The 27296-nt window shown below is 40.0% G+C and overlaps 1 protein-coding gene across 1 annotated transcript; it reads right to left on the reverse strand.

The window, feature by feature from the left end:
- Positions 1 to 1140: 1140 nt before the first annotated feature.
- LOC134288787 (uncharacterized) lies at positions 1141 to 11058 on the reverse strand. The gene is made up of 3 exons (XM_062854663.1): positions 10691 to 11058; positions 8754 to 10518; positions 1141 to 1334 (listed from the first exon to the last, which is right to left on the reverse strand). Exons 2-3 carry the CDS (start codon positions 10108 to 10110, stop codon positions 1141 to 1143), a joined length of 1551 nt encoding a protein of 516 aa, XP_062710647.1. The 5' UTR covers positions 10111 to 10518; positions 10691 to 11058.
- Positions 11059 to 27296: the final 16238 nt, after the last annotated feature.

A 27296-nucleotide genomic window follows, 5' to 3' on the forward strand; every position in this document is an offset into this window, starting at 1 on the left:
TCCATGACAATAACGCATTACATTTATTTATGTCAAAATTTTACTAGGATAAGACTGTGCTGCTAGCCGGGGCCTGTGGCGCAATTGGTCACACGTTTGCTTCATAAGCAGATGGTCATGGGTTCGATCCCACCCCGGCCCTTTCGTCAGTTGCTCTTTCCCCCTGGAGTAGCTGACACTGACCCTCGTCTGAGCCCATGGCTCAAATGTACCCGGATACTTGAACATCGGCGAACGGAAACCCATAATGAACCCCCAATCGGACTGGAAAAAGGAACAACCAACAGCCACACATCAACATCCTCGCGCTCATAATTCTACCATGATAGGGTAGAAAGTGAAAGCAGCGCAACGGCAACCATCCTGAATTCCTACAGGACTTCAAATAATAGAATCTGTTGAGGTACTTTTGCAGAATTTTATGAACAAACTGCAAAACAAATCTGGGAAGGAACGTCTGTGAACTACATTAGAAATTGGGAACGGAAGAATCTCAGAGGACACTCCTGGAGGTACCCCGGAAAGAACTCCTGAAAAAAACTCATAGAGGAACTGAAGATAATTATTTAAGGATTATTTTAAGGAATTAAGGAAGGGGGAGTTTGCTTCGACAAACTTACTGGACCTCTCTGGACAGTAACCCAGGGGGTTGGTGTGCGCCATCCGTGAAATAACCAAGCAACAAATGGTCAACAAAAGAATACGAGTCGATACAATTGGCAACTACTCCAGGGACAAAGAGGGACTTGCGATTAGATGCTCGGTGTCGATGTATCAGCTGAGAGCAACGGTTTTTCTTTAATTTCACTCACTTTATTCTCTTTATTGAGTCCACTTTTTACAGTCTATAGAGTTCGCTTTAGTTTTAGGTTATGCACTAATTTAATTTATTTCGATTTCAACACTTATCTAATTTATTTCTTTGTAATTTCATTAATTCAATTTTCTCTTAATCTTACACTAATAATTCACAAAATTTGATTTCGGTTCACTCTAACGTAGTCAGTTTCAGCACTTTCGGCGACTCTTCCGGGCAGTAGTAGAAGTAGAAACAAGAGGTCGCGTTCACGTGTAGCAGGTGCTTTTATGCTCTGGCAGGGTCCCTCCAGCGGCAGGAAAAGGAATTTAATCCACGACACGTCACCTTGTCAGCTCGGTGAAACGACAGCTCGTTAGACGAGTACTCGTTGTTGTCGATGAACAAGGGATAACCCACTCGGACGATGCTCGATGTTGACGGCTAGGTGGAGCCACTATATTCGTACGCGAACACTCGGTTTCAACAGGAACATCCCACGGAGCACCCGCATACTTGCCGAAATACTGAAGGGCCGCTTCAGAAAGTGCGAACTTTTAAAGATGTTTTAGAATCATACTGATGGCGATACTCGCCTTGCCGCGTTTCGAAGGACTTTCTTCGCTAGTCCTAGACTAGCACCGAAACGCACTAAAACCGCGATCGTTGCACCCTAGAGCAGAAATTGCACAAGTCCGTTTTTACGGGGAGGACTGCACAACCAAGACCGTATATCACACGCACGGGTTATTGAACCTTGGAAAGATGTCATCGCCGACCGAAGGGACAAAAATCGAACGTACTGTCCAGTTCAACGTATAATTTTCTACTAACTATTATTTACAATTTGTGCTGTCGATTGACCAACGGTTAGGTTCGTGATCACTCATGCTCTCTTTCCTTTAATAACCTATTGAGATAAGGGGGAACAGGGCTGTTTGTTATTATATACAATTGGTGGTTATCTCCAACACATACTTTCATGCTAGAGCTGCGGTAACTCACGCTGAAACCGGGAGTACATTGTATGGGCTATCTACAGAGACGTGTGATCATTGTGGAAGTTGAGAATCAAAGGTCGGTTCTTTAAATTGAGCATAATCAACGTGCATAGTCCACACTCATCAGTCGATTAGTCTTCCTGATGAATGCTCCTGAGGAGGCCCAAGCTAAGACGTTAAGATCACCATAGGAGATTGAAACGCTCTGGTTGGCCAGGAGGAGGAATTTTGACCTACAATTAAAAAGTTCAGCTGACGAACAAGAACGGCCTACAACTGATTGATTTCCCCTCCTCTAAGAACATTGTCATATATATATTCCTGCCTAACAACGTTATGATTCCCGAGCAGGAGAAAATAGCTGAAGAATAACTAACTCAGGTATGGAAAACCGAATACCTGCAACCTGAATGAGGTATTAGATAGCCCTGCATAAGAGGTAAATACCTAAAATAATAACTGGTGTGTATTCTGTGCATAACGCGTGAATAATGACATCAGGTATGGCAATACTTAAATAATAATAGGCGATTTTTCCACACAAATAGCGATTTTTCCATAATTGAATAATACCTCTAGCAGTTCTCAACACCAAACCAATAACTCATTGAGGTATTGTATCAATACCTAAAAAATACCAAAATAAGTTATTTTCAATATCTTGATAACCGAACAATACCTTGTCTTGACTTTGGTATTCTCCAGTTATGTGTCAGTTATTCATTCCTGATCGGGTTGACGGACGGCACTTTTCCGACATTATCGACGTCAGGACCTGTGGCGCTAACATCGATTCTATCCTCCATCAGGTGCGGAAAAAACAAGCCAAAAACTATCCGTAGTAACAACGTATAGACAGACGGACGCTCCGGTATAATCTGGAGCGACAGAAGCAACCGGATGTCACCACCATGCATAGAATCTCGATACCGTAGGCGGCTAAGGACGAAGTCAATGAAGCCCCTCTCCAGGACTATTGGAGAACGATAAAAGCAGCCATCTACAACGTGGCTGAGAGCATCATTGGGTTTGTAGAGCGGATCCGAACGAACGATTGGTTCGACGACGAATGTCGAGAGATTTTTGAGGAGCAGAACGCAGCGGGACTCGGCAAACCTGGAACGATATAAAAAACGCGGAACCAGCAGACCCGCCTCTTCCAGCAGACGCCACTTGAAATAAGTTGGAAATAAATGGAAATACAGTTTCGTTGACAAGAAACACGGAAGTTCTGCCAAAAGCTCAAAATGTGCAAGGATAACGACAGAAGCACCTTGACGGACGGATTTGAGGAAATCAACAGGTGGAAACAGCACTACCTGCATGGTTCATGAAGCGCAGGCATGGAGGACCAAGGCTGCGGAATGAATGACTACGTCATACAGCAGGGAGAAACAACGAACCAACTCCCACCTTGAGAGAAGTTTAAGGATGCTTTCCAACAGCTTAAAAACAATAAGCCCGCTGGTGAGAATGGTATCGGAGCTAAACTCATCAAGATGGGCCCTATGTGAGGAAGGAAAATATCTCAGGCTGCTATATCCAGATAATATCGCGTGTGATAGATCGTTACTCGCGTGAGTGAGGGAAAATTGTGTCTGGTGGAAGGCCGCTCAACAATGGTTCAAATCTTCACCGAGCGGCAAATGCTCCAAAAAATCCGCGAGTACCAGGTCTCAACGCACCACATCAAAGCTTCAAAGCGGTGTATGACTGCACAGAGCTATGGAAAATCATGGACGAGGCGAGAACGACTTCTTCGGGAAGCTCACCAGACTGTTTATCAAAGTTTGCATGAATCTCGTCGGGGACTATGACAAAGCGATAGAAAATGTTATATGATTAGCCGGACTCACCATCCCGGCTTTGCTTTGCAGATTACATGGACATTATTGCTAGAGAATTTGGAACGGTTACTGTCGGATTGGTGATAAACGCGTCAAAAACTAAATATGCGGAACCGCGAACGACAGGGCAAGCCTTGACAGACGTGGTACGATAGATGAAGACAATCTCGGGGTGGTGGAGGACTTCGTCTGCCTCGGATGCTTATTAGGCTGCGGCTTATTTTTAAAATTGTTGTTCAATTGTTGAAACCTGGAATTCGTATCAAATGACACAAAAAGAAAAACCTCTCAGTTTGAGTCAAAAATATTGAGATTTAGAGTTGGCGCAATCGCCTCAAAGTTGAATTTTCGAATAATAAAAAGGTGTTTTCATTTCAAGTGCCATAACTTTCTCAATTTTCAACCGATTTTCAATCATATTTAATGAATTTCTCACAAATTGAATTTTGAATAAGCTCGTAGAATATTATTTCTTTCCAAAGTCACGCAAAATATGAGTTTTTAAGGATTAATTTATTGTTTTCTTTTTTAACAAAAACTTTAAACTTAAGAATCCTATAACTTTCCTATAAAATATCTTCAAAAGTAAGCTAAAAAATTTGAAATTGGTCAAACGGTTGAAAAGTTATTGGGCTCTTAATTTAAGAATTTTTGTAAAAAGGAGAAAAAAAATAAATTGAATAAAACTCATATTTTGAGTAACTTTGCAAAAAATAATACTTTACGCAATTATTTGAAATGTTATTTGTTTAAGATTCATAAAAAAGATTAGAAATCGGTTGAAAATTGAAAAAGTTATGGCACATGAGGTGAAAACACCTTTTAATTACTCGAAAATTCAACTTTGAGGCGATTGCGCCACCTCTAAATCTCAATATTTTTGGCTAAAACTCAGAGGTTTCTCTATTTATGTCATTTGAATACAGAAAAGCTTACGAAAACCAGGTTTCAACAACTTTTGAAAAATAAGCTGCAGCCTAATGCTTAGTGCTTAATGCTTGTGAAATATAAATGTACACCATCAATGAAAGTCGAGCTTCACTATGGGCTTCACAAGAACCGGTGATCAAAAAAAAGCGAAAAATATAAATATCTCGGCTCTGAGTGGATAAAATCGAATGATTTTCGTCACAAACTGAAAAAAAAATCTACAGTTTCAGATAAGGAGGGTTTATTTTTTTTTATTATTATTATTATTATTATTAAAGAATAAAATAGTAACAGTTTACATCTTGGACAAACAGTAACTTATACATTACACTTATACACTAATACATTTGTTATTTAACAAACATTTAGATACACTTCAAAATGTTTTCTGAAACTTTCTCTCTTTGACCAACGTAATTCCCGTATGCCTTTTTTGAACACAAATAAACTCAGTTTTGGAAAATATTTTGAAACATAAGCAAAATAGTGACTCGCTAACCACAGCGCAGCTCTTTGGCGGGAACACTTCATGTCTATCTTACTTATTATAAACCTTTCTAAATCTAAAAATTCGATTTGCATTTTCTGTCTTATAGTCTGTTCAACCCAACACCTTATTTCTTTTGTTACATTACACTCTTTTAACCTATGTTCATTACTTTCAACCAACTGACATTCATCATACATATCACTGGCTCTCCGTATTCCATATTGAACTAACTTCTTTTTGTTCGGGATAATATCATTGACTAACTCATACAGCTTAGCACGATCATCAGACAGTAAAAATGATTCATTTATATTATACCAAATAGTGTCCCAGTTCAAATCTGGAAACATCTCTTCAACCTTGGGCTTAAAATTTTCTTTTTCAATGGAAAATGTATATAATTGTTTACACGTATCAGTATTATAGTTCTGCATTACAAGTCTACCTTCTTCTAACCATTCTCTCGTGTTTCTCGATAGTTTCGCAGGGTATTTAAACTGAGCTAGATAGCTTTCATTATCCTCATCACGGTTTCTTAGAATATTTTTCAGGAATAAAGCTTTGCATTTGGCTACTGGGTTCTGTAGTCCTAAACCTCCTTTTTCGTAAGGGAGAAAAAGTTGTCTTCTGTCTAGTTTAAACATATTATTATGCCAAATGAACATTCCAACTGCTGATTTGATTTTCGCAAAATGGATGTTTTTCGCTGGGAAAATTTGAGCTGTGTACCATAGCTTAGCTAACACGAATGAATTAACATACCATACTCGCTGCAATAAATTTAATTTACGAAAACTATTCTGGCTCAATCTGAATTTGATGTCTGCTATCAACTTATCATAATTTGAATCAATGCTCTCACCCCACGTTCTTTTAAAAACCACACCCAAAACCTTCAATTCATCAGTTTCTTGAATCAGATGAGGTCCAGTCTGACAATTATTAATTCTTAGAAATTTCGATTTGGTTAAGTTTAGCTTTATTTTGGCGAAACTGGCAAAGGATGTAATGATTTTTATTAACAAATCAAATTCTTCTTCAGTTCGGATAAACACATTTAAATCGTCGGCATATGCGATTACTTTAAGAATCTTATCGTATACAAGAATCCCACAAGTATTTGCATAAATTTTTCTTATTAAAGATTCTATATATAAAACAAACAAAATCATACTTAGCGGGCAGCCCTGTCTTACCGACGCTTGTATACGAAATTCTCTTGTTAAAAAACCATTATACATTACTTTAGAAGTGGCATTCGAGTACAGTCTTTTGAGGCAATTTATAAACTGCTCAGGAAAATTGAACTTCTCCAACGTTTTCCACAGAAAGGGATGGTGAACACGGTCAAACGCTTTTTCAAGATCAAAGCTTACTACAATTCCTTTTAACCTTTTCGTTTCAACTGATTTAGTAATTATCCTTCGCAAATCTTGAAGATTACCTGAACATGACTTTATTTTATTTATTTATTTATTTGGGTACATCAACAGGCATAGTTTTGCCCCAATGATGATTGATAGTAGTATAACATATAACAATTACATTAATAGAAAACATTGCAGTAGAACAAACATTTAACAACAAGATATTCAATAAAGTCATATTTCCTAACAATCAATTTATCAATTTACACGATGCGATGGGCTGGGCGCCACGATTCATTCAGACGGTTAATAAACTCTCTGCATCGCACTCCATTGGGCCAGTTAACAGCATTTGATGCAGTACCGTGTTTGACGTTGACGACGACTTTGTATGATATGTAGTCCAAGCTTGATTTTTCTTTCCACGCTGGCACCAAACATTTGAACGAAACTATATTTCCAGGTCCGACAGTTTCTTCGACCATTCGTTTAAATTCTTCGTCGGTTACATCGGGAGCTATGTTGGAGACGAATAGTGACGTATTGGAGTGTCCTTGATATTGGATGGAATGATCAAGTCTTGTAGAAGTAAACACTGAGGAGTTTAACACGTGTTGACTATTCCCACTTTGTTCCGACTGAAATGAGGATGCGTTCAAGCTGTCGAATTTATGACTTAGTTCATTCAGCATTACTTTCGTTCTTTCCATTTCCGTTTTAAGCTCAACGATGTCACTGGTGGTTGTACTATCAATGATACTCGCCTTTTGAGAAGATCTGCGTTCTTCCTTGGCTCTGCGACATTTGTTGCATATCCAAAGAATATTTGGATTCATACATGCGATTCCTTCTGCTACTGACAATCCTACGCACACTGCATGGAATAAGAGTGCATTTTCACAGACGCTGCAGGTAACCACAGGATCATTGCACGAGATCGTGTCTTTACACTGATTGCAAATAGAGAGAACCATAATGCGGTATCGTAATCCCTATTCGGTTGAAACTCGGTTTCTTCTACTAGACGGCAGATGGCTTGGCGCTCAAATCTGAGAAGCAGGAACAATGGCAATGTAGACAACAATAATACGTCACACGGTAGCTTTCAATCGGTACGGTAGAAAGCAATGTAAACTTCGATGAAAACGTTTGTTATCTGGTTCTATAGCTATTTATTTTATTATCCAAGTCGACGAGTGAGGTTTAAACATCAACGGAAAGTTAAACCGATAATTAATTGTTACTGATTTCAACTCAAATCACGGACCATGCCCACAGCACAGAGAAGAGGCATCTAGCTATAGCAAGTAAACACACACACACACTGACTTGTCAGGTGCACATGCGCTTTGTCCTGGGCCAAGCAAAGTTTTCAATAACGGTTGCATTCTATTCGCCAAAATTTTTGTCAACAATTTATAATCAGTGTTCAATAATGTTATTGGTCGATAATTTTCAATTTGAGATAAATCCCCTTTCTTAGGTATCAAGGTAACTATTCCTTCCGTAAATTCTTTTGGTGGAACGAAAGTTCCAATTCAATAACCATTCAAAAGTTTACACAAGTCATCTTTGACCAAATCGAAATGTTTTAAATAGAATTCGTATTTTAATCCATCCGGACCCGGTGATTTCTTCCGATTACACAAGTTTACAAAATAAAATGAAAGTCGTGAACTTCTGTCAACGACCAAAATTTTTGAAGCACAATTTTGTGCTGATTTCGAAACCGACTTTCAAAAAATTTAAAGTAGAACAGTTTTTGAGTTTTAGCTCAATATCGAGTTTTACAACTTTTCGAAATATGTTATTTACTTAAATTCAAATATATTGCGTTTTGTTCAACCAATTTTAAATCTTTTTCCATAAATTGATAGCTGAATACAATACCATTCGATCATCTGAATACAGGTTTTGCGTCAGATTGATGAAATTCAAGATATTGACGATTTTTAGGGACGATCTTCTTAAATTTTAGCAAAATTCTCAAAATTTTTTGAAGAAATGTATTTTTTTAATAAGAAAAAAACAACTTAAAATCTTTCTCGACGTTTATTTGACATATCATATGTAGGCGAGTTACAGTAAAAATTTCAGCTCAATCGGAGCATTGGTTACTGAGAATGATATGTTTGAAGTGAGCGACTTTGCTTAAAAATAGAACAAAAATCGATTTCAAATCATCAACCTTGTATGGAAAGTCGAAAAAATTTCCGCTCTACTGTAATTTTTTTCTTTCGCGTTTTCGAACTCAGAGCATGATTCTACACCAAAAATGATCATCAGCTTACCGAGTTCAAAAATGCTGTAAACTAGTGTTACACGATTTTAATGTTTCTTCGACTTCAGCTACTGTTATAAGTTCAGAAAAAGCAATTGATTCATCATCACCTACTGAATGTGTAATGTAATCTAAAGGATTTTCATTACCATCAATGTTGTCACCTTCCGCGCTCTGTTGAAACATAGCCTGATAGTATTCGTGTATTCTTTCACCTACGCTCGCACTATCTAATAGGGTTCCCTGTTCATTCATTAACTTTAGCTGCTGATTGCGCACACCACTATGTATCTGCTTTGATACCTGAAAAACACCTACTTTTTCTCCCTCGGAAAGACTCGATTCCGGCAACTTCTTCGAATAATTTTTGATCCTGTCATACTCTATCTCCATCAGTCTTGATTGTGCCAGTTTAATAAGAATTGAAACGTCCTCTCCTCTAACCCTCCGCTCGTTAAGTTCGATAAGTTTCCGCATTTGTTCACTTTTTGCATTTCTAATATTGTTGTTGATCCTCCACGCTTCTGATTTGTAAAATTGTTTGGCTTTTGGCTTGAAAACAAAGTTCCACCACGCATTTAGATCACTTGTGTAGATTGCTCGCGACTTCAGTGTGCTATACTCCCTTTCAAATCTTTCTGTAACATCATCCATGTCCAAGACACTGGGGTTTATCTTCCAGTAACCTCTACCTCTTTTCACTACGTTGTCCTTTGAAGTTCTATTCTTCATCACCACGGCAGAATGATCAGAGAAAGAAAGTGGAATAGTCCAACAGTCAACAACATTTTCAACAAATTGAGCCGGAGCGTAAAACCTATCCAATAGGGCGGCTGATTCTCCTCGAAAGAAGGTAAAATCAGACTTGGCCATAACTTTTGCAACATCTTTGAATTTGAACAACTCGACTAAATTTTTCAACCCCGCACAAGAGTTTTTTGATGGTCCTCTTGAATCCGAATCCTCCAAGGTGCAATTAAAATCGCCTCCAATCACTGAGACTGCGGCTTCTTGCTTACTCAAATGAACTGCTATCACGTTTGTGTATAAATCATTGCGTTCTCTCCGATAATTAGATCCAGAATGCCCATATACATTCACAAAATTAACACCGTTAACGATCAACGAAACTATTCTGCAATTCGGCTCAAGAAGCACGCTAGAAATATCCATAGTTTTCCGTACAACGATTGCTGTACCCTTATTATCAGCACTTATGTTGACAAAAGCAAAATGATTAGGTAAAAACAAAAAAATCTCGTAAACAACTTCCTGCAACAGTAGAACATCAACGTCATGATCATATACAAAATCTCTCAATAATCCCTGATTAATAACACTGTTTGAGCTATTCAAATTAATCGTTGCAACCTTGTAGGAGAACTGCATCTTAGACATCTGGTTCTCTACGGCTTGTTCAGAGGTGGAAACTGTTCATCCCCTAGCTTAATTTCTTCATCCTTCGCGGTTCTGCTACCTTTCTTCTGTCGGGGCGTCAACGAACGAGATCGCCGACTTTGGAGTTTCATCAAGCTAGGCCCGTTCCCATCATCAATTTTGACTGCTTTCGCCACGATACCGCTGTCTGATTCCTTACTTCTCAATCTTTTCACGATCTGCCACTCATCTGCCTTCGCAGTAGATTTACCTACCTCGTCTGTCTTCTCGCCTTCTACGTCCTTACCCTCCAGTTCACTGATTGACTCCTGATTATCTTGCACAACCACTGCAGCATGACTGATAGGCTCTGCAGATGCCACCGTGGACGATGAAGCACATCCTCTACCGAGCTCACCTTCTCTGAACCTCGTGGGACATTTCTTCGAATTTCGACTGTTGGTGATTATGTTGGAAGGGGAATGGCGTTCAGTCTTTGGAGGAATAACTCAAAAACGGATTTTTAAGCTTTCATCCTTAAAGCTTAAAAATCCGTTTTTGAGTTATTCCTCCAAAGACTGAACGCCATTCCCCTTCCAACCTCGTGGGACAGGTAACACCATACTTCCTGTTGAACTGCCGTTGATCATACCGGTACGGTTGACCGGCGGATGCGCGTACGACCCCAGCCGCGTGTTCACCGATTTCCGCTTCGGACACTCCGCTTTCAGATGCTCCGTTGAGCCACACACGAAACACCGATGTTGAATTCCATCGTAAAACACTCTTGCCTTGATACTTTGCACGTACACTTGAGCAGGGATATCATCAATCAGCTCCATGTTCAATCCTCGGACACCGCTCCAGATGGGAAAACCCGACTCTGCCGGGTAACGCTCACGAACCATTTGTTGAGTCGACCCGTATTTGGCAATAACGGCCTCAATATGCTTGTCGTCGACCTCTGGAGGAAGTCCAAATACACGAACATACTTGAACATTCCGTTTGAGGCAGACACCGCTACTTGAATCTTCGTTCCGTTTTCGTATTCGAACATAAATAACCTGTTTTCCGAGTTTACGCAAAGCATCTTTCAACGTTTCTTCCTTTTGAAACTTTATGAAAAGGCTGAAGTCCTCGCGATACATTGACGACAACATGTCGCAATCCCATCCCTGCCTTTGGAAGAAGGCAAACACTTCCGCGTTGGTCGGATTTCGTGACTGTTCTCCAAATTTCAGCTTCAACGTATTCTCCCGTACTACTTGAGCAGCCATTTCTCGCTTCGACAATTTCACTTTTATCAAGGTCACTTCGAACAATAAAAGCCGCGCTGGACAAAGAGTATTGTTTGGCTATAACGCAAAAAAAATCCACCCAGTTAGATAAGCACGTCTGACCTGCTTGGGATCTAAGAGCAAACTGTCGCAATGCTGAAAATTAATATATTGAGCTCGTTTCGCCCCGCTCTCTCTGTTTCAGAAAATCCTGATCCATTCCCGACTGGCTCAAATTTGTGTAAAAATTTACGTAGTAACGTCAATTTATTATAAGGCTGGTCCTCCGGGCGTAAATGCATGAGCAAGTTTCAAAAAATAAGGGATATCGGGGTTATTTGAAGATATTTCAATTTTTAATGCCCTGCGGTGAGCCAAGCCAGCTTCATTCGGTACTATGGAAGTTTTTACATAAACACGAGTTAAATAAATCATTTATTTTGCACTCCAGTCGGGAATAGATAAGAATTTTCCCAAAAAGGTGTGTGAGAGAGAGAGCGGGATGACACGGGCCCAATACACTGATTTACAGAAGCGTGCGGCGAATGATACCCTCCTTATCTGGAACTATAGACATTTTTTCAGTTTTTGTCAAAAATTCATTAGTGTGTTATTCCTATTTTTTTTCAATGTGCTACGTCTGACACATAGAGTCACGGTGTTATTAATAATCCTATGCTCCACAATTGATTTAATTATAAAACAAAGTGATTACGGCACCGACATACATATTATAAATACCATTCTTTTTTTGTAATCATACGTAGTCGAATCTAACAAAACATACACAAATGTAAAGCAAAACAATCAGTGCTTCAATCCTTTGAGTACTTAGGCTGAAATTGGTGGCAACCTGCTGAGCAACGGTCAGCCAGGGCCTTCCTACAACGTTTCGTTGGATTATGTACATAAATAAATCAAAAATGATTACTGACAGATTAATGCACTTTTAGCCCAACTCCCATATTTAGCACATATCTATCTAAAGCATTCGCTTGACAAGTTGATTGTATTTTCATGCACATTTAAAAATACGCAATCTCATGCCAGTCAGTCAGTCAGTCAGTCTGCCAGGAAAGACGAGCATGTAATTTCATCGAGTTATGATCCGTTCCTCCCGATCATCTCGGACAGGCCTTTTAACCTCCAAAGTGCCCAGTGGCATGCAATTGATATATTCCGATATTTGTGGCATGACATGGCATGCATACAAAGTTGATGAATAACAGCACTCCTATAACGGACTGTTTGTTCACTCGCAGCCCGCATTTTCAATGGCAGGCGAATCGATTGTATACAAAAAGTGCCATCAATGGGGAGAGGCATTTCAGTCTGCCCGAAATTGCTTTTAAATTTAAATTTCGCGCGGGATGAGCCATGGTGACGGTGGTGGTGAACAAAAACGAACAACCTTCGGTTATTGGTTGGTGTCAGTCAAAGAAAAAAAAAAATGCATTAATGTGTATAATCATGGAATGCGCTGAAATCGAAAAGTTTCAGCTTCTGATTGGGTGCGTACGTAAATGGAGATTGAATGCATATCGACCGATGATGGTCATTAGGGCACGTAGGCTCAGCAACGCGCCAGTCAGTGACATCAACAGTCGCGTCGTCGTGGTTGACAGCTGTATATTGCAAACCGAGATGGATTGAATGGTCGGTGAAACCGACCAACGAAGTGGCCATCATCATATATACTTATACGTGACCTCACTGTCAATAACAAAGAGAGAATTATTAACAGATAAAGTGAAATTTTACTGACTTGCCAATATGTACTCAACGTTTTCATTATCTACCGTTTTCAGTTTTTCAATATTTTCACAAAGAGGTCCCAAAACTGAGCAAAACTTGGCCACATTCGGTGGCTGCTTTTGGCAACGGATTGTACGTGTATTTTAGACCTCTCAGGCTCTATTCAAATATCGCTCCAGATATGTGACTTGAACCTCCAACAACAAATCCGTAAATAAAGTTGACTCGCAGCCTTTCACTACACCTTTTTATTGTTACAGTATATGAAGTGTTTTCCGTGTTTTAGGTCACGCACGGTCATTACTTAGTTATAACTGCCAATAATCTAATAAATACAAAATATTCTGTGTTACTAAATTTACGGCTCTCTGATTTTTTATGAAAAGTATTAGAGCAACTAATCTGGTATTTCTTTGAATCATGTAAAAATACAGTATTGTTTTTTTTCCTTTCGCAAAAGTACATATCGAACTCCTATCAAAGCATTTTACTTTTTTTTTACCAAAAAAAGCACACAAGTTCATATTTCATACCAGGGAAAACATTCGGTTCACAAATCATATGATTTCAAAGTCTTTTCTCCAGAAGGCATTTTGCCTCCCTCCAGCCAACCTTTCGCTAAAACACCATTCCATTATCCAGCCATATCTTAAGTGCACGCTCATAATCGTAAAGTTTTCCACCTTGTAAACGCCTGGATTTTCACCGAGTAGTGCCAAGACCGCGAACGACACACGAGATTTCACACACACAGGTACTTAGTAACCAGAATTCCTTGCTCCTTTCTTCCCGCGCACACTGCCCGCCATAGCAGCGGTCGTGATTTGTTCTGCAATTCGCATAGCTAAGCTTGCACTCATCGTCGTCGTCGTCGTCATGGACCTAGGTACCTCCCGAGTAACTTAACGGCAGTCATCGCGAGCGGTATGTCGCCGGGGACCTGAATTCCAACGGGGACTATTTTGAACCCTGCCTCGGTGCTTTAGCCGCCGCCGCGCCGCCCCGACGTTGTGCACAATCGCGTAAAATGCAATTTGTCGAGCAGCGAGCACGTGTCGTGGCAGCAAGAGGGTCAATATTTCTGAGCCTCGGGAAATCAGAACCCCTTTTTCGTGTGCATCAGCTACAGTGGTGGTCATGCGTTATGTAACAAATGGTACTTAGGGTATTTATTTAATTAAAAAATATCATGTATCCATCTTACTAGCTGCGCTCCACGCACTCTAGTATCAACCAAATCACGAATAGCATCTTTGCAGGGTACTTGCAACATATGTTGTCCATCGTATGCTTCCCGATTTAACCACTAGGATGCAGGACTACCCGTAGGGCCGTTAAGTGTAGCGAACTCGTGGTTCTGCAAATCATCCACGAGCATGATCTAGATCTCATGTCCGTAGGTAGATGATGGCCCTTTCCATCACGGATCGCCCATGTAAGATGACTTAGAGAAGGGGGACCGTGCATGTGTATTCTTTAGAGAATTGAGTCCTGGTTCAATTCTATAAACTCCCCTTTCGACTCAAGTTCTTGCAAGGAGAGGGTGGGAGAAGTCAAATCAACTTGGTGTTGGTCAGCCCTCCAATTTTCTCATTTTATCTGTACTTCAAGCACAATATGGGAGAACGTGGAAGCTGTGGTATCCCACTTGCCCCCAGTACACATAATTTAAATAATACTGCAGAGAGAGTTATTTCTAATCCTAACGCATATCTCATGCACACTCTACCTTTGCTCCACAAAGTGTGGGCGATCGCGTCACATTCTCGTCGCAGTTTGCGCACTCGGGACACGCTGGAAAATCAGCATGCCTGAATTTGTGCACATACCATCTAAAGCATCAGAACTTACCCGTAACGTGGGTAGATCACCTTATAATGGTGCGTTACGGCGTAAGATCTACCATAACCAATTTTGATTTCGTAATTTTCCAGCTTGGTTGATATGCAGGAAAATTATAAGATCAAAATTTGGTTTACTTTTCTGTGTTTTGTTTTATTTTTGTATTTTGTTTTTTCACTACTAATATATCATTTGTTTCAGTGTTATTTTCTTGATTTTAACTTCAACTTTAATAAAATAACCATTTGTTTCAGCGCCGTTCAGGTAAATAAAGTTGTAATTTTAATGTAGGTCAATTGAAATTCTATGTATCATAATCATAATAATTATTGTTTCAGGTAAAATCAGGTAATCGGTCAACTATATGATTAAATATATTTAAATTACATTATACTTGGGATATTGGGAGGGGTAGCCTAAAGAAGCTAAATGAACTGGTTTCTGGACAAATGTTCGTGGGGTGGCCAGACTTTATCACGAGATAACAACTATCGTGTTGTCTTCCGAAGTTCTCCAGTAAATATAGCTTACTCAGGATGGACCGCCAGCCTCGACCGAATTATTTGCTTCAACAGATCCCTGGCAGTGTTCAAAGATAAATTTGCAGACGGGTCGACATGTGGCCAAACACGGGCAGAAGAACCGATCTTAGTCTTTCCCACCTCTCCGGAAATTTATCTTTGTCCAGGCACATCTGCAAAGGCCCTCTGAACATGTCAGGGCAAGCCCTGATGGCCGGCCGCCTTGATGACTACTGTCGGAATATCATCTGGACCCGGTGTATTGTTCACATTCAGTATGTGTTTTTAACGCTGTCGCCACAAGTCAAGTTGACTCAGCGCGCCGCTTTCAACTTTTCCACGCCGCCGAACAAAATTTCCCTCACCGATATTTAATAAAAACGATACTTTTTAAAGTGTGTAGCAGTTTGACGTTTGCGGAATAGGTCTTCTTTGTCTTCTTCACTCCGCCAGGTTGGAAGATTTCTCTTGATAAGCAATACTTAGCTTCTGTTACACTCGAAGAATGTAAAAAATCGCGAAACGACGTGCTCGGGAACACACCCTTAAACGAAAGTACACAGCGAATGAGTAACTTGCGAAAAGACAAAGGATTTTTCACTCATACACTCAGCGAAAAAAAACTAGCGAAAATCATCGAAACACCTTATGAAAATTTGCTATAACTAATTCTTATGGATGCCATAAGAATACCTTATGAAAACTGATCGTGCTTGCTATGACAAATCTCATAAGATAGACTTATGAAAAGAACAAAAAATCTTAAAATGATGCAGATCGATCCATGAACGTCTAGATCACCGAGCTTGTGTTTTATCCACACGGCTACCGACGCTTGAGAATATCATGTTGCTAAACATGAATAAAAGCCAAGCTGTGAGACGATTTTACGTCATAGAGTGACCTTATGAAATTCAACCGAATCATTATGAATTATTTGAAGGCCGTTTCATAAGTTGGGCCTTATAGAAATCTTAAGGTTTTTTGGCTGAGTGTATTTACGTACGACTGGATCAGCACAAAAAATGTGCTGATCCGGTGTTACACAAATTTGCGTAAAATTTCACACAAGTTTGCATGAAATCTTTTGTCTTTTCGATCGCTGCGTGAAAGTTACTCCTTGCTCTCTGTATAATTCAAATGACTACTGTAACAAAACCGAATACTTTATAACTTCTCAATGGTGATAAAGTAATACGACATGCACTATACAAAGGACACGGGGTACACCACAATAGATCAAAATATTGGTCGCAGTGGTTATGTCCCGAACAGAGAAAAAAAAACGTTGTGTGTTCTCTCGCCTGGACGATAGTGTTTCCAAACCTATCAGTTTGCATCTTTCCGAATAAGGAGGGAGATTAATTGGATCGTTCCACGGAAGTAGCCGCAGTGCAAAACGGAGAAACTTCTTCTGCACGCGCTCTACGCTAGTGATATGGAGCACATAGTGTGGAGACCAAACCTGTGATGCGTACTCTAGTATGTTCCGCACTAACGAACAGTACAGTGTTTTAAGGACATACACGTCGGTGAATTCTGAAGCATGCCGACGTATAAAACCTAACACAGAATACGCTTTTGCTGTTACAATTCCTACATGTTCATTGAAGCTGAGCTTTTCATCCACGACGACTCCAAGGTCGCAGATTGACGTTACACGTTCCAATTGTTCTCCATCCATATTGTAACGGTAGTGACGGGGATTGTGGGAGCGAGTAAACGATATGATTTTACATTTTTTGTTATTTACACGCATGCCGTTATCACTGCACCAAACTAACACTGTGTTGATGTCCTCTTAGAGGTCGGCAGAGTCGAGGGGCGAACACAACACACGAAAGAATTTAAGGTCGTCAGCAAACGAACGTTTAAAGGACGAAAGCAACAAACACAAGTCGTTAACAAAAATGTTGAAGATCAGTGGTCCAAGAACACTTCCCTGTGGGACTCCAGACGTAATGCAAAACATGCGAGATTGTGCCGAGTTAACCACTACATGCGCGGTACGGTCTGATAGGTAAGACATAACCCACTCGGTTATCCAATTTGGAAAGCCGATATGTTTGAGTTTTTCGACTGTTAAGAAGTGAGGTACGGTATCGAATGCTTTGGCAAAATCGACATACACTGCATCGACTTGCCGCCTCATTTCAATGTTCCGGGACAGCAGAGAAACGTAGCACATGAGATTTGTTGCTGTCGAACGGTGTTTCATGAACCCATGCTGACAATCAGATACTAACGGCGATGCGACAGAGTATAAGACGTTATGCATAAGTTTTTCGAAAACCTTGGCCACACTACACAGTATGGAGACACCGCGGTAATTTGTTACCCGGTTAACGTTGCCAGATTTATGGATGGGAACAATGGATGCAACTTTCCATGCTAACGGAAACGTTCTATCACGAAGCGAGCGGTTGAACAATTTTGAAACCGGGGTCGCGAGTTCAGCGGCGCATTCTTTTAGGAGGAGTGAAGGTATGCCGTCCGTTCCTGATGCCTTCTTAGTGTCGAGGTCTCTCATTGCTTCCAAAACTTCTTCAGCAGAAAATTGGATGACAGGAAGATTGATATCGTGCGTAGGAATATGAGAAATGCAATCACGACGTACTACAGGCGACACTTTACTGTATACACCCTCGAAGAACCGCGCGAAAAGGTTGGCGGCTTCCTCGTTTGAACCGGCTTGGACGTTGTCGTAGCTGATGTTGGAAGGGATACGAGCCGACGATTTCCGCTTCTTCACGAAATCCCAGAAACGCGAGGGATTCTGTTTGATATCCTCTTGGACCATCAACAAGTAGTTCTCGTAGGTCGATAGCATGACTGTTTTGTAGGTTGACTCTAACTCACGTAGGCTGACTCTATCGCTTTCAGATTTAGAGAGGAAATAGCGGCCTCGTGCTTTTCTGAGTAGGTTCCGGAGATGTCGAAGCTCAGAAGTCCACCACGGCTTGTTGAAGAGTGAACTGGAAGTTCATCGTCTACGAGGCACGAAATCGTTGCAAACAGCATGTAGTCTTCCGTAGAATGCTGAGACAGTTCCGTCCACTGTTGCGTTGCGCAGCACTGCATCCCAATCAGTTGCGGCAAATGCTTCTCGCAATTCGTTGAAGTCACACCGGTTGAAGTCGTAGTTGATGTTATCGAAACTTTCATCTAGCCGAGTGGAGTTGTCGCTACCTACTTCCAAAAGCAGAACTAAGGGAGGGTGATGATCGTCTATCGGTAGCAACGGAACGGGGGGTTCTACCAGATCCAAGTGTTCCGGTAGATTGACAAACACGAGATCCAGAAGCCTACCGTTACCGTTCAAGAAGCCATTCACTTGTCTCAACCCGATGCAGAGCATGTTTTCGATGAGGTTTTTTCCCTGATGGGACGAAATGTTCGAGGGAATGTAGCCGTTTATCTCGTCGTCCAAATGCCATTGTAGATTTCGGAGGTTGAAGTCACCCAATGACAAGATAACATCATCTTCGCCGGCTCGATTTGTTACGTGCTGCACAGCGTCTGTGTGAACCGAATAGAGATCCGCTTGCGTGCTGGGAGGAAGGTAAATGGCAATGATGTATAGCGAACGAGACTGTAGTTTCACTCGAACTGCGATTTGCTCCAGTCGTTCACAGTTCGGTAATGAAATCACCTCACAGCAAAGGTTACGTTTTACAGCAATCAAAACGCCTCCGCCACGAGAAGGCTGGCTGGTCATTGCGTTGCGGTCGCAACGGAAAATCGAGAAATCTGATGATATTTCCTCGTTTGCGATGTCATCATACAACCATGTTTCCGTGAGTACCAGCACATCGTAGTCGCAGCTCGACAACATGAAACGGAGTGGAACGATCTTGGTGCGCAGTCCTCTTACGTTCTGGTAGTAAATCGACAGATTCGATGACCGCGTGCTGGACCTCGGGCTGCTGGAAGTAGCGGACTTTACTGGGAGTGAGCTGTTCGCACTGAAATCATACTTCATACTCATCATACTTATTATAAGAAACATATTTCAATTTCTGACGATGCGATGTTGGAAAAGAAGATTTTTACTATTTTGGTCGATAAAATTGTTCTGAATGATAACAAATAGATACCTAAACCAGTTATCAATTAACTGCATTTTTACTTGTTGATAACTAAAAGTAATGTTGAACAAAATATAGTATAACACAATTAGTTATCAACTTGAACTCAATGATAACTTAGCTTATTTTTGTTATGTTGGCTCTTAATTCAACCTAGATGATAACAAACTCAATTTTCAAACAAATTACAACCAGGTAACAGAACTTGTTATCATTTTGTTATTCATCTTTGCTCGGGTTTCCTGAGATCTCTTATGAATTTTTAAAAGATTTGTTTATGGTTTCATTATTATCATCATCTTCATCATCAACATTTCTTATATTTCCGTTCGTTCGTTTTCTTGGTGACTTCTTTACAATTCCCTCGGCAGCACTTCGATTAAACTCCAATGGTCTAATGGTTGAAGCTTAGAATCGCTTATCGGACGACGGGTAACTATTGTCAGATTTCTTGAAAAGTAAACACCGCGCGGTCGTTGAAATTTTCAAAAAGGGGCTTTGCACAAAAGTTCACGCGGTCTATTGTTCTCGAAAGGAACAGCTATAGGCCACGTGCACTTTTGTGCAAATCCCTCAATGAATTCCCGATCCTACTGAATATTCCTCCATGGATTACTTCAGATATTTCTCCGAGATTTCTTTCAGAAAATCATCCATGGGTTGCAGACATTCCTGCAGCGATTTTTTTTTTACCAAGAGCTTAGAGCTCTTACGTGAATTTATCTGGGGGTTGCTTCAAAAAATCTTCCAAATATCCGTACAGAAACATTTTTCAGGGATGCTTTAAGATAACTTTCCAGGGATTCGTCAAGCAATATCTGCCAAGTTCCCTTCAGAAAATTGTTCAGACTTTTCTCAAGAGATTCCTACATAAATCCTTCCTAGAATCTCAACTTTCTTTGGATTCCTTCTAAAATATTCCTATTGATAAGAAAGCCCATAAAATGCGTTATGCAAAAAGTGTTTATTTTCAACCCTACGTCCCCCCTATAGCCAACTTTTGGTATTGGATCTCTGGTGTATGGGTCGTCGTTTTCCTTCACTCCATCCATTTAGTACGTCACGCAGTATTTGGAAATTTTTGACTCTCCCTCCCCCCTTCGTACGGGGTTTTCGAATATCTATTACATTGCTTGTCACACTTTCCAAAACCCCTCCTCGCCCCTATGAGCGTGACGTACTTTATGGATGCCCCCTAACGTATTGTAAAGATATTTTTCTTTCAGATATTCTACCATCAAATCTTTCAAGGATTCTTCCATAAATCGCTTCGAAAAACTCAATCTGGGATTTTTCATCAAATTTATCCTCGGGTCCAAGTATTCTTCCAGAGATCGCTGCAGATTCTTTCAGGAGTTCCTCCGGTAATCCCTCCATATGTCTTCTCAGTTATTCTTCCAGGATTTCTTCCAAAGATGCCTTTAGGAATTTCTCTAGAGATCTTTCATATAAACTACTTAAGAAATGTCTTTGGAAATTTTCCATGAAATTTTCCAATTATACTCTACAAAAGTTTGAGTATTTCTCTAGGTATTCTTCCAGGAATAACTAAAAACTGTCACGGCTTTCTCTGGGTATTCTTTCAAAAAACTTATGAATGTTCCTCTAGGAATTCCTGGAAGAATTCCTAATAAATTCCATAAGAAATTACACCAAGGGCTTCTCAAGCCATTTTTTTTTTCAGGTATTACTAAGCAACACCTTCTAGGATTTCTTGGAGAATTGCCCTAAGATTCTACTAAATATTCCTCCAGGGATTTCAAAGAATATCTACAGAGATTTATTCAGAAATTAGATCAACGATTTATTTTAAAAATCCTTTAAGAATTCTTTTAGAAGTTCCCCCACGGATTCTCTCTGAAACTTGTTCAGTAAATCCTCCAAAAATATTTACAAAGACTCCTTCAGTAGTGGAGGGATGTTTCCATGAATGTCAGCAAGGGATTTCATCAGAAATTCTTCCGTTGGATTTTTTATTAATTCATCTAGAGTCAAAAATTCTTCAACGTTTCCTCCGGAAATTCTTCCAAGGGCGCCTTCAGGAATCCCTTACAAAACATTTCAGAGGTTACTGAAAATATTTCTAGAAGGTTTCTTTTTTGTACGGCTCCGGTAATTTCTTCAAAAATATCTCATTTCTCTAGGAATTCTTTCAGATATTACTTCGTGGATTTTATAGAAGTACCTCATGAAAATAGCCAAAAATACTAGTAATTTTGTTCAAGGATTTCCTGAAGGAATTTCTAAAAAAATCAAGGAGATTTAAAAAAAATATGAAAACTTTATGCACACTCAATTGAGTTCGGCTTTTCGTCGAGATTTACGCAGCCGAGCGCTCGGTAATCGAAGTTTAACTGATATGTCAGCAAAAAGTCGATTTTATTTACAATAGTACCCAAACTTTGAACGTCAAGCGTTTAGCCGTGATTTTTTTTTTTGCAAATTTAAACAGAGATTTGGATAGCCGATCTCGGCATTCTATTATGTGTGAGAAGAGATTCCCGAATAAAAAACTTCGAAGGTAGGTATTTCTTAAGTTTGTCTTTGGAGGAGTTTCTGCTGGAATTCCTGGAGAAATTCCTAGAAGAATTTTAGGAGAAACTTTTGGATGAATTCTATGAAAAGTTTCTGGAGGAGATTTTGAAAAAATCGCTGAAGAGATTTCTAAAGGGCTCTTTTGAGGAATTTCTGAAGTAAACCTCGGAAAAATTTCTGGAGGAATCCTTAAAATAATTTCTGCAATCATTCGAGCATAAACTGCAGACAAAGGTATTGAAGGAGTACTTGAATAAATCTCCAAATAAATTTCTGAAAGGATTCTTAGAAGGTGCTCTTCAGCGAACCTTGGAAAAACTGCTGTAGATACTTCTGGGGCAGTTCTTGAAAAACATCTTGCAAAAGCAATCACTAAAATGTATCTATATCTTAGGAAATTAATCATTCGGGAGAAATCTCTAAAGGAATGCCTGGAAGTCTGGAGAAAGCTCTACTGTAATTCCATGATACATTTCTTCAGGTATTACTGGAGAATCGCGTAGAAATAAATACCGAATTGATTTCTGAAAAAATCCAAGGAAAAAAAAATCTGATGAGATTTTTGAAAGGCAACCCGGAAACTTTTTTTATAGAATCTTTGAGGTTAATGCCTAGATAAGTTTATGGTGTAATCCTTGGAAGAATATTTGGAAAATTTCTGAGAAACCCCCTGGAAGAACTTCTAGAAGAATCTCTTAAGATCCTCTCGAGGGGTTTCAAGAAAAACTTCAGAAAGCATTCCTCCAAAAAAAAAATCTGAAGGAATCGCTGGATACATTTGGAAGAGCGTCTGAAGATTTTTCTGCAAGAATCTCTTGAGGAGTAACTGAAAAAATAACTGAAGTAATCTTTGATGAAACTATTGAAGGACTCAGAAGAAATTTTGATATTTCCAGGATGCTTTTCAATACTGGCTGTGCAAGCACTATAATAGGATAAAAATGGCTGAGTGAAAATTGGAGAAATGCCGGGAGGAATATATTGTGGAATAAATTAATGGAGGAAATTCCAAAGAAATTCCTGGAGGTATCTTTGGAGGAATACTTGCTGAAGCCATAAAAACCTGCGATAGTTTCATGATTTCTTGAGAACTTTCAGTAGGAATCTTTAAGCAACACCTAGAGGCAGACTCAATTTGTATTAATCAATCATGAATTTTGAGCTGCCGGACGATAGCAGTATATGGTGTTTTAGAAATTTCCCGGGACTGGAAAAATCAGATTATTGGTCCATACACTTGCTAGTGCTTGAATTATTATTCTACCCAAGCAACACACATGTTATATAAAAGTTACGACAGCGCAAGTTTTGGTTGTATAGAAGTTTATTTTACGTTACTTCAACACAATGTTAGAATTACGTAAAATAAACTTCTATACAACCAAAACTTGCGCTGTCGTAACTCTATTATAACATGTGTGTTGCTTGGGTACTTATTCTTTAGTTGCTATCGGATGTGTGGGACTTTTGAAGAGGCTCAATAGGGCCCACTGTTGAGCTCCACTATGGTTAAGCTTACACCCGGAGCTCAGTCTCCTCTGGGAGGGAAGCGCCAAAGGTGGTAAGTCCGCACTGGTGTGTGGATCCGGTAACTTAGGTAAGCATCCGAACCACGTATTCCGCCTTTAAGGCGATGAACGATGCGTTGAGGTAGTCGTTGGGTTTGTCTCCCGTGCCGACGTTCTTTAACTTGTTAAGGTGTTCATTGGAATGCTACTTCCACAGTAAAATCACCTCAAGTCCGTCCGTCAAAAGGCCTCGCCTCCCGTAATTATCTCTGCTTATGGCTCGCGACGTGGAATTGTTATGGAATGCGTTAAACTATGGTAGAACTTCTATGTTTTTTCAAGAAAATATGAAGCCTCCATTTCTCCAAATAGATCATACTCTTTAAAGTGCCATTAGACTGTTTGTCATAATGCCAAATAGTTGCCATTGAAGACCGATATTTATCCAAAGTTGCTACAATGTGTGAAGTGTTGGTCATTTGTTGGGTTTGTTTAGCCAAATATTTGTCACGACTAAAAGGACCTTTAAATCGGTAAACTAGCTTAGGAACACCACCGTAATCGAGTACCGTTCCACACTTCCAACCTGGTGGAGGTGGCAGTGCCGCGGCTTGGATGAAATAACAACTTAAGAAATTGTTTTAAAGGTCATCAAAAGTTTTTCGCGAACCATCTGTGAGCGGTGAGCAGTAACTAGAATAGTTGGATGTTTGTGCAAAAGGTATCCGAGGAGAGGCGCAGTAATTGCTTTCAGCGTTGCCCCTAGACCAGGAATAAATTCGGACCAACAACGCAACGGAGAAGAGGAGAGCGTGAAAACAAATTCGCAGAATGGAAAGTGTCGAAAGAGTTTTAATTGCTGCTCGTCGCGCTGGCTGTCGAACGTTGCTTGACGGGTGAAGTCCGAGGCCAAGACCGGTGGTGGGGTGGAACGACAGAGGGATGTGACCCGGCGACAACACTGACTAGGCAGATGAGCAAAGTGTCGAAGAATTTCAATTGACATTCTTCGGAAAGATTCCTGCGATTTGTAGATGGGTTAGATTATTTGCTTTTGGTGAGAGGGCTGTGTTGGGTAGGTTGGTAGTAGTGGCGGCGTGAAATGTAATTAAAGTTAAGTTTGTAAATGGGAATCTTAAAATTCAATAAAGAGCTCTATGGGGGAGGTGAAATATAGACGAAGGCCGAAACCAAGGGTGATTGGCATTTGTGGTTTTGTGGTTTAGAAGGATTATGTACCAAGATGAACCCCGCCTATAAGTTTACTAAGCGTTTAAACGCAAAGTAGAGTCCTTGACACATCCAGTAAGTAGCAGACAACTGAGTTTAGAGAACTGCAATTCACAAATGTACTCAATCCTTTTCAGGGATTGGATGCCTTTTAAAGTGTTAAATTCATCATATCTCAGGTACATAATAATATTTAGAATATGGATAGATAGTACAGGTTTGCTATGCTTGAAATTTATACCAACCATTAGAATTGAATTCATTAGTTATCTTTCAAATTTGACGCCATCAAATGTAGTACCTCAACAAAACTAATTGAACGTCAACTTGCTACATGTGGACACACCACAAAGAAGAAGAACAAGTAATATGGGCCAATCAACTCGAATTCATTGAAATCGGATTTATGGTGCAAACCCAAGTAACCAAAAGTTCAGATAAAAGGGTATTTTATAAGCTAAGCAGCTTGTTCGAGGTTGCTCATAAGCCTTCTAAGCAGCTTCATTTTTAAGTAATTTTCGAACTTGAAAGTTCACATAAGCAAGCTGGATAGCCTTCTAAGCAGCTTCTGACAGAACTTTGATAAAATTCATGCAGAAACAAAAATGTGTTTTTCAGAATCACAACCCTGTTCATGGGTTTGTGATTCATGTCTGGAAATTGCTTCTGATAAATATATTTTCACACATGTCACTGCTATGTAGATTTGAACTGGATCCTCCTGCGTGATAGCCTGCCGACTTACCGCTGCGCTGCTGAAGACACTTGACAAAGTCAAGCTAACTTCACTAATGTACAAATGTGCAAAACTAGCTGCCGACAGAAAATCGATTCAAGTCAGACTTTACCTGCTGTCTACTCAATTGCAACTGTAGTACTGTGGTAGAGCGTAGGGTTCTCGCACAGCGACTATCGGTTTGAATCTGATGGGCGGCATTTTTTTGATAAATTCATATTTGTATTTTATTCGTGTATGCTTAAACAGTTGTTTTCTGTAAAAGAAATAAATTTATTCTTCATTGAAACACAATGCTACTGAACTGAACTTCTATGAACTTGAAAGTTCCGACAAAGTTCCGAGTAGCATTTTAAGCAGCTTTAAAGTTCCGCGAAGTTCAGATAAAGTTCCGAATGGAACTTTCTGGCTGCTTAAGAGGCTAACAATGAGCCTTACCGGAACTTGTGACCGAAGTTCCAGCAAGGCTCATCGTTAGCATCTTAAGCAGCCAGAAAGTTCCATTTGGAACTTTATCTGAACTTCGCGGAACTTGAAAGTGCATTTTGTCATGGTAAGCGGAACTTTTGGTTACTTGGGAAGTTTATGCATCTGCATTGCAAACTACAAATCATTATGAAGGTCATTTCTCTCTCGTCGAAAGTTGGTTTAGAAATTTTCCTTTCACTTCATTAAGCGTTGCGGTTGCAGAGAAGAAATCATCCGTCTATCCTCCGTTCTTACGACATTGACCGGTGGGTGCCTGATGTAGTTCAGTCGCCAGAAATTAACCAAAAGGAAAAACTGAGTGCAATGCGGTTGAGGATGCTGATGCATTGCTCTAGTAACGTCACACGCTTATTTTGTCTAGCCGTGGAAACAGTTCTCTACCGGCGGCGCACGGTGGTGCGAGAAAGTTGGAAGAGGAATTAAAATTCGCAGTCTCCAAGATTGAATAAGCAAGCGACGAAAAACGTTACGCGCTTATTTATAGATGAAAGTGAACTATAAATTAGAGGCGAGTGTCAGAAAACCGCGCGAATTAGAGGGTGTAGATTGCGATCTAAATGCGCAGGAAGCGAAATAACAACACGATGTGCCATGTAGTATCGTAACTTTTCAACGCGTGCACTGAATCATGTGGATCATGTGGTGGAAGACAGTAAACAACGGGAGACGTTCTTTCGTTTGTTCTACCTCGTTTCATTCATTACAACTCTAACTAGGACAGAACACATGGGGGCCCGATGCGCGCGTGAGCTACCTTGAATTAACAAATGATTTAGCTGCATTTGTCTGTCACCTAGCCTCGTAGAGATTTCAATCATAATTATTTACGGTGTGTTTATGTTCCCCGTCATAAACTTTCATGCATGGAGTATTCTAAAATTAATTATACGCGCTTTTCAGCTGACCGATATCCGTGGGTGTAAAACGCGCAGCACCTAAACCACAGTCGGTAGTAAATTGCCGATTTATTTCTCAGATTGCCGCCAAAAGTATATTTCGAAATCAATAAAACGTATAGATCAGCAACGGTTGGTAATAAAATTTATCCTTCGGATACAATCAACTACGACATCTGAGATAACTAAGCAAATTTGTAACGTTCATGAATCAACTCCCACTGGAGGGCTGTGTGGCATCTATTCAATGTTGCCGTATTAAAACTAAGGCCAGTGTTAAAAAATGTTTGAATACTCTGTCAAGGTCAAACAATTAAGAGTTTTAATAT

The sequence above is a fragment of the Aedes albopictus genome, chromosome 2 (assembly GCF_035046485.1).
Source record: "Aedes albopictus strain Foshan chromosome 2, AalbF5, whole genome shotgun sequence".
Classification (NCBI taxonomy): Eukaryota; Metazoa; Arthropoda; class Insecta; order Diptera; family Culicidae; genus Aedes; species Aedes albopictus.

Bases quoted from the DNA above. Each gene is read 5' to 3' on its own strand.
- LOC134288787 (XM_062854663.1), bottom strand. From the start codon at position 10,110: ATGTCTAAGATGCAGTTCTCCTACAAGGTTGCAACGATTAATTTGAAT. The intron at 1,335-8,753 runs GTAACACTAGTT...CACTTTCTGAAG, and splicing joins CGAAGAAACATTAAAATCGT to CGGCCCTTCAGTATTTCGGC.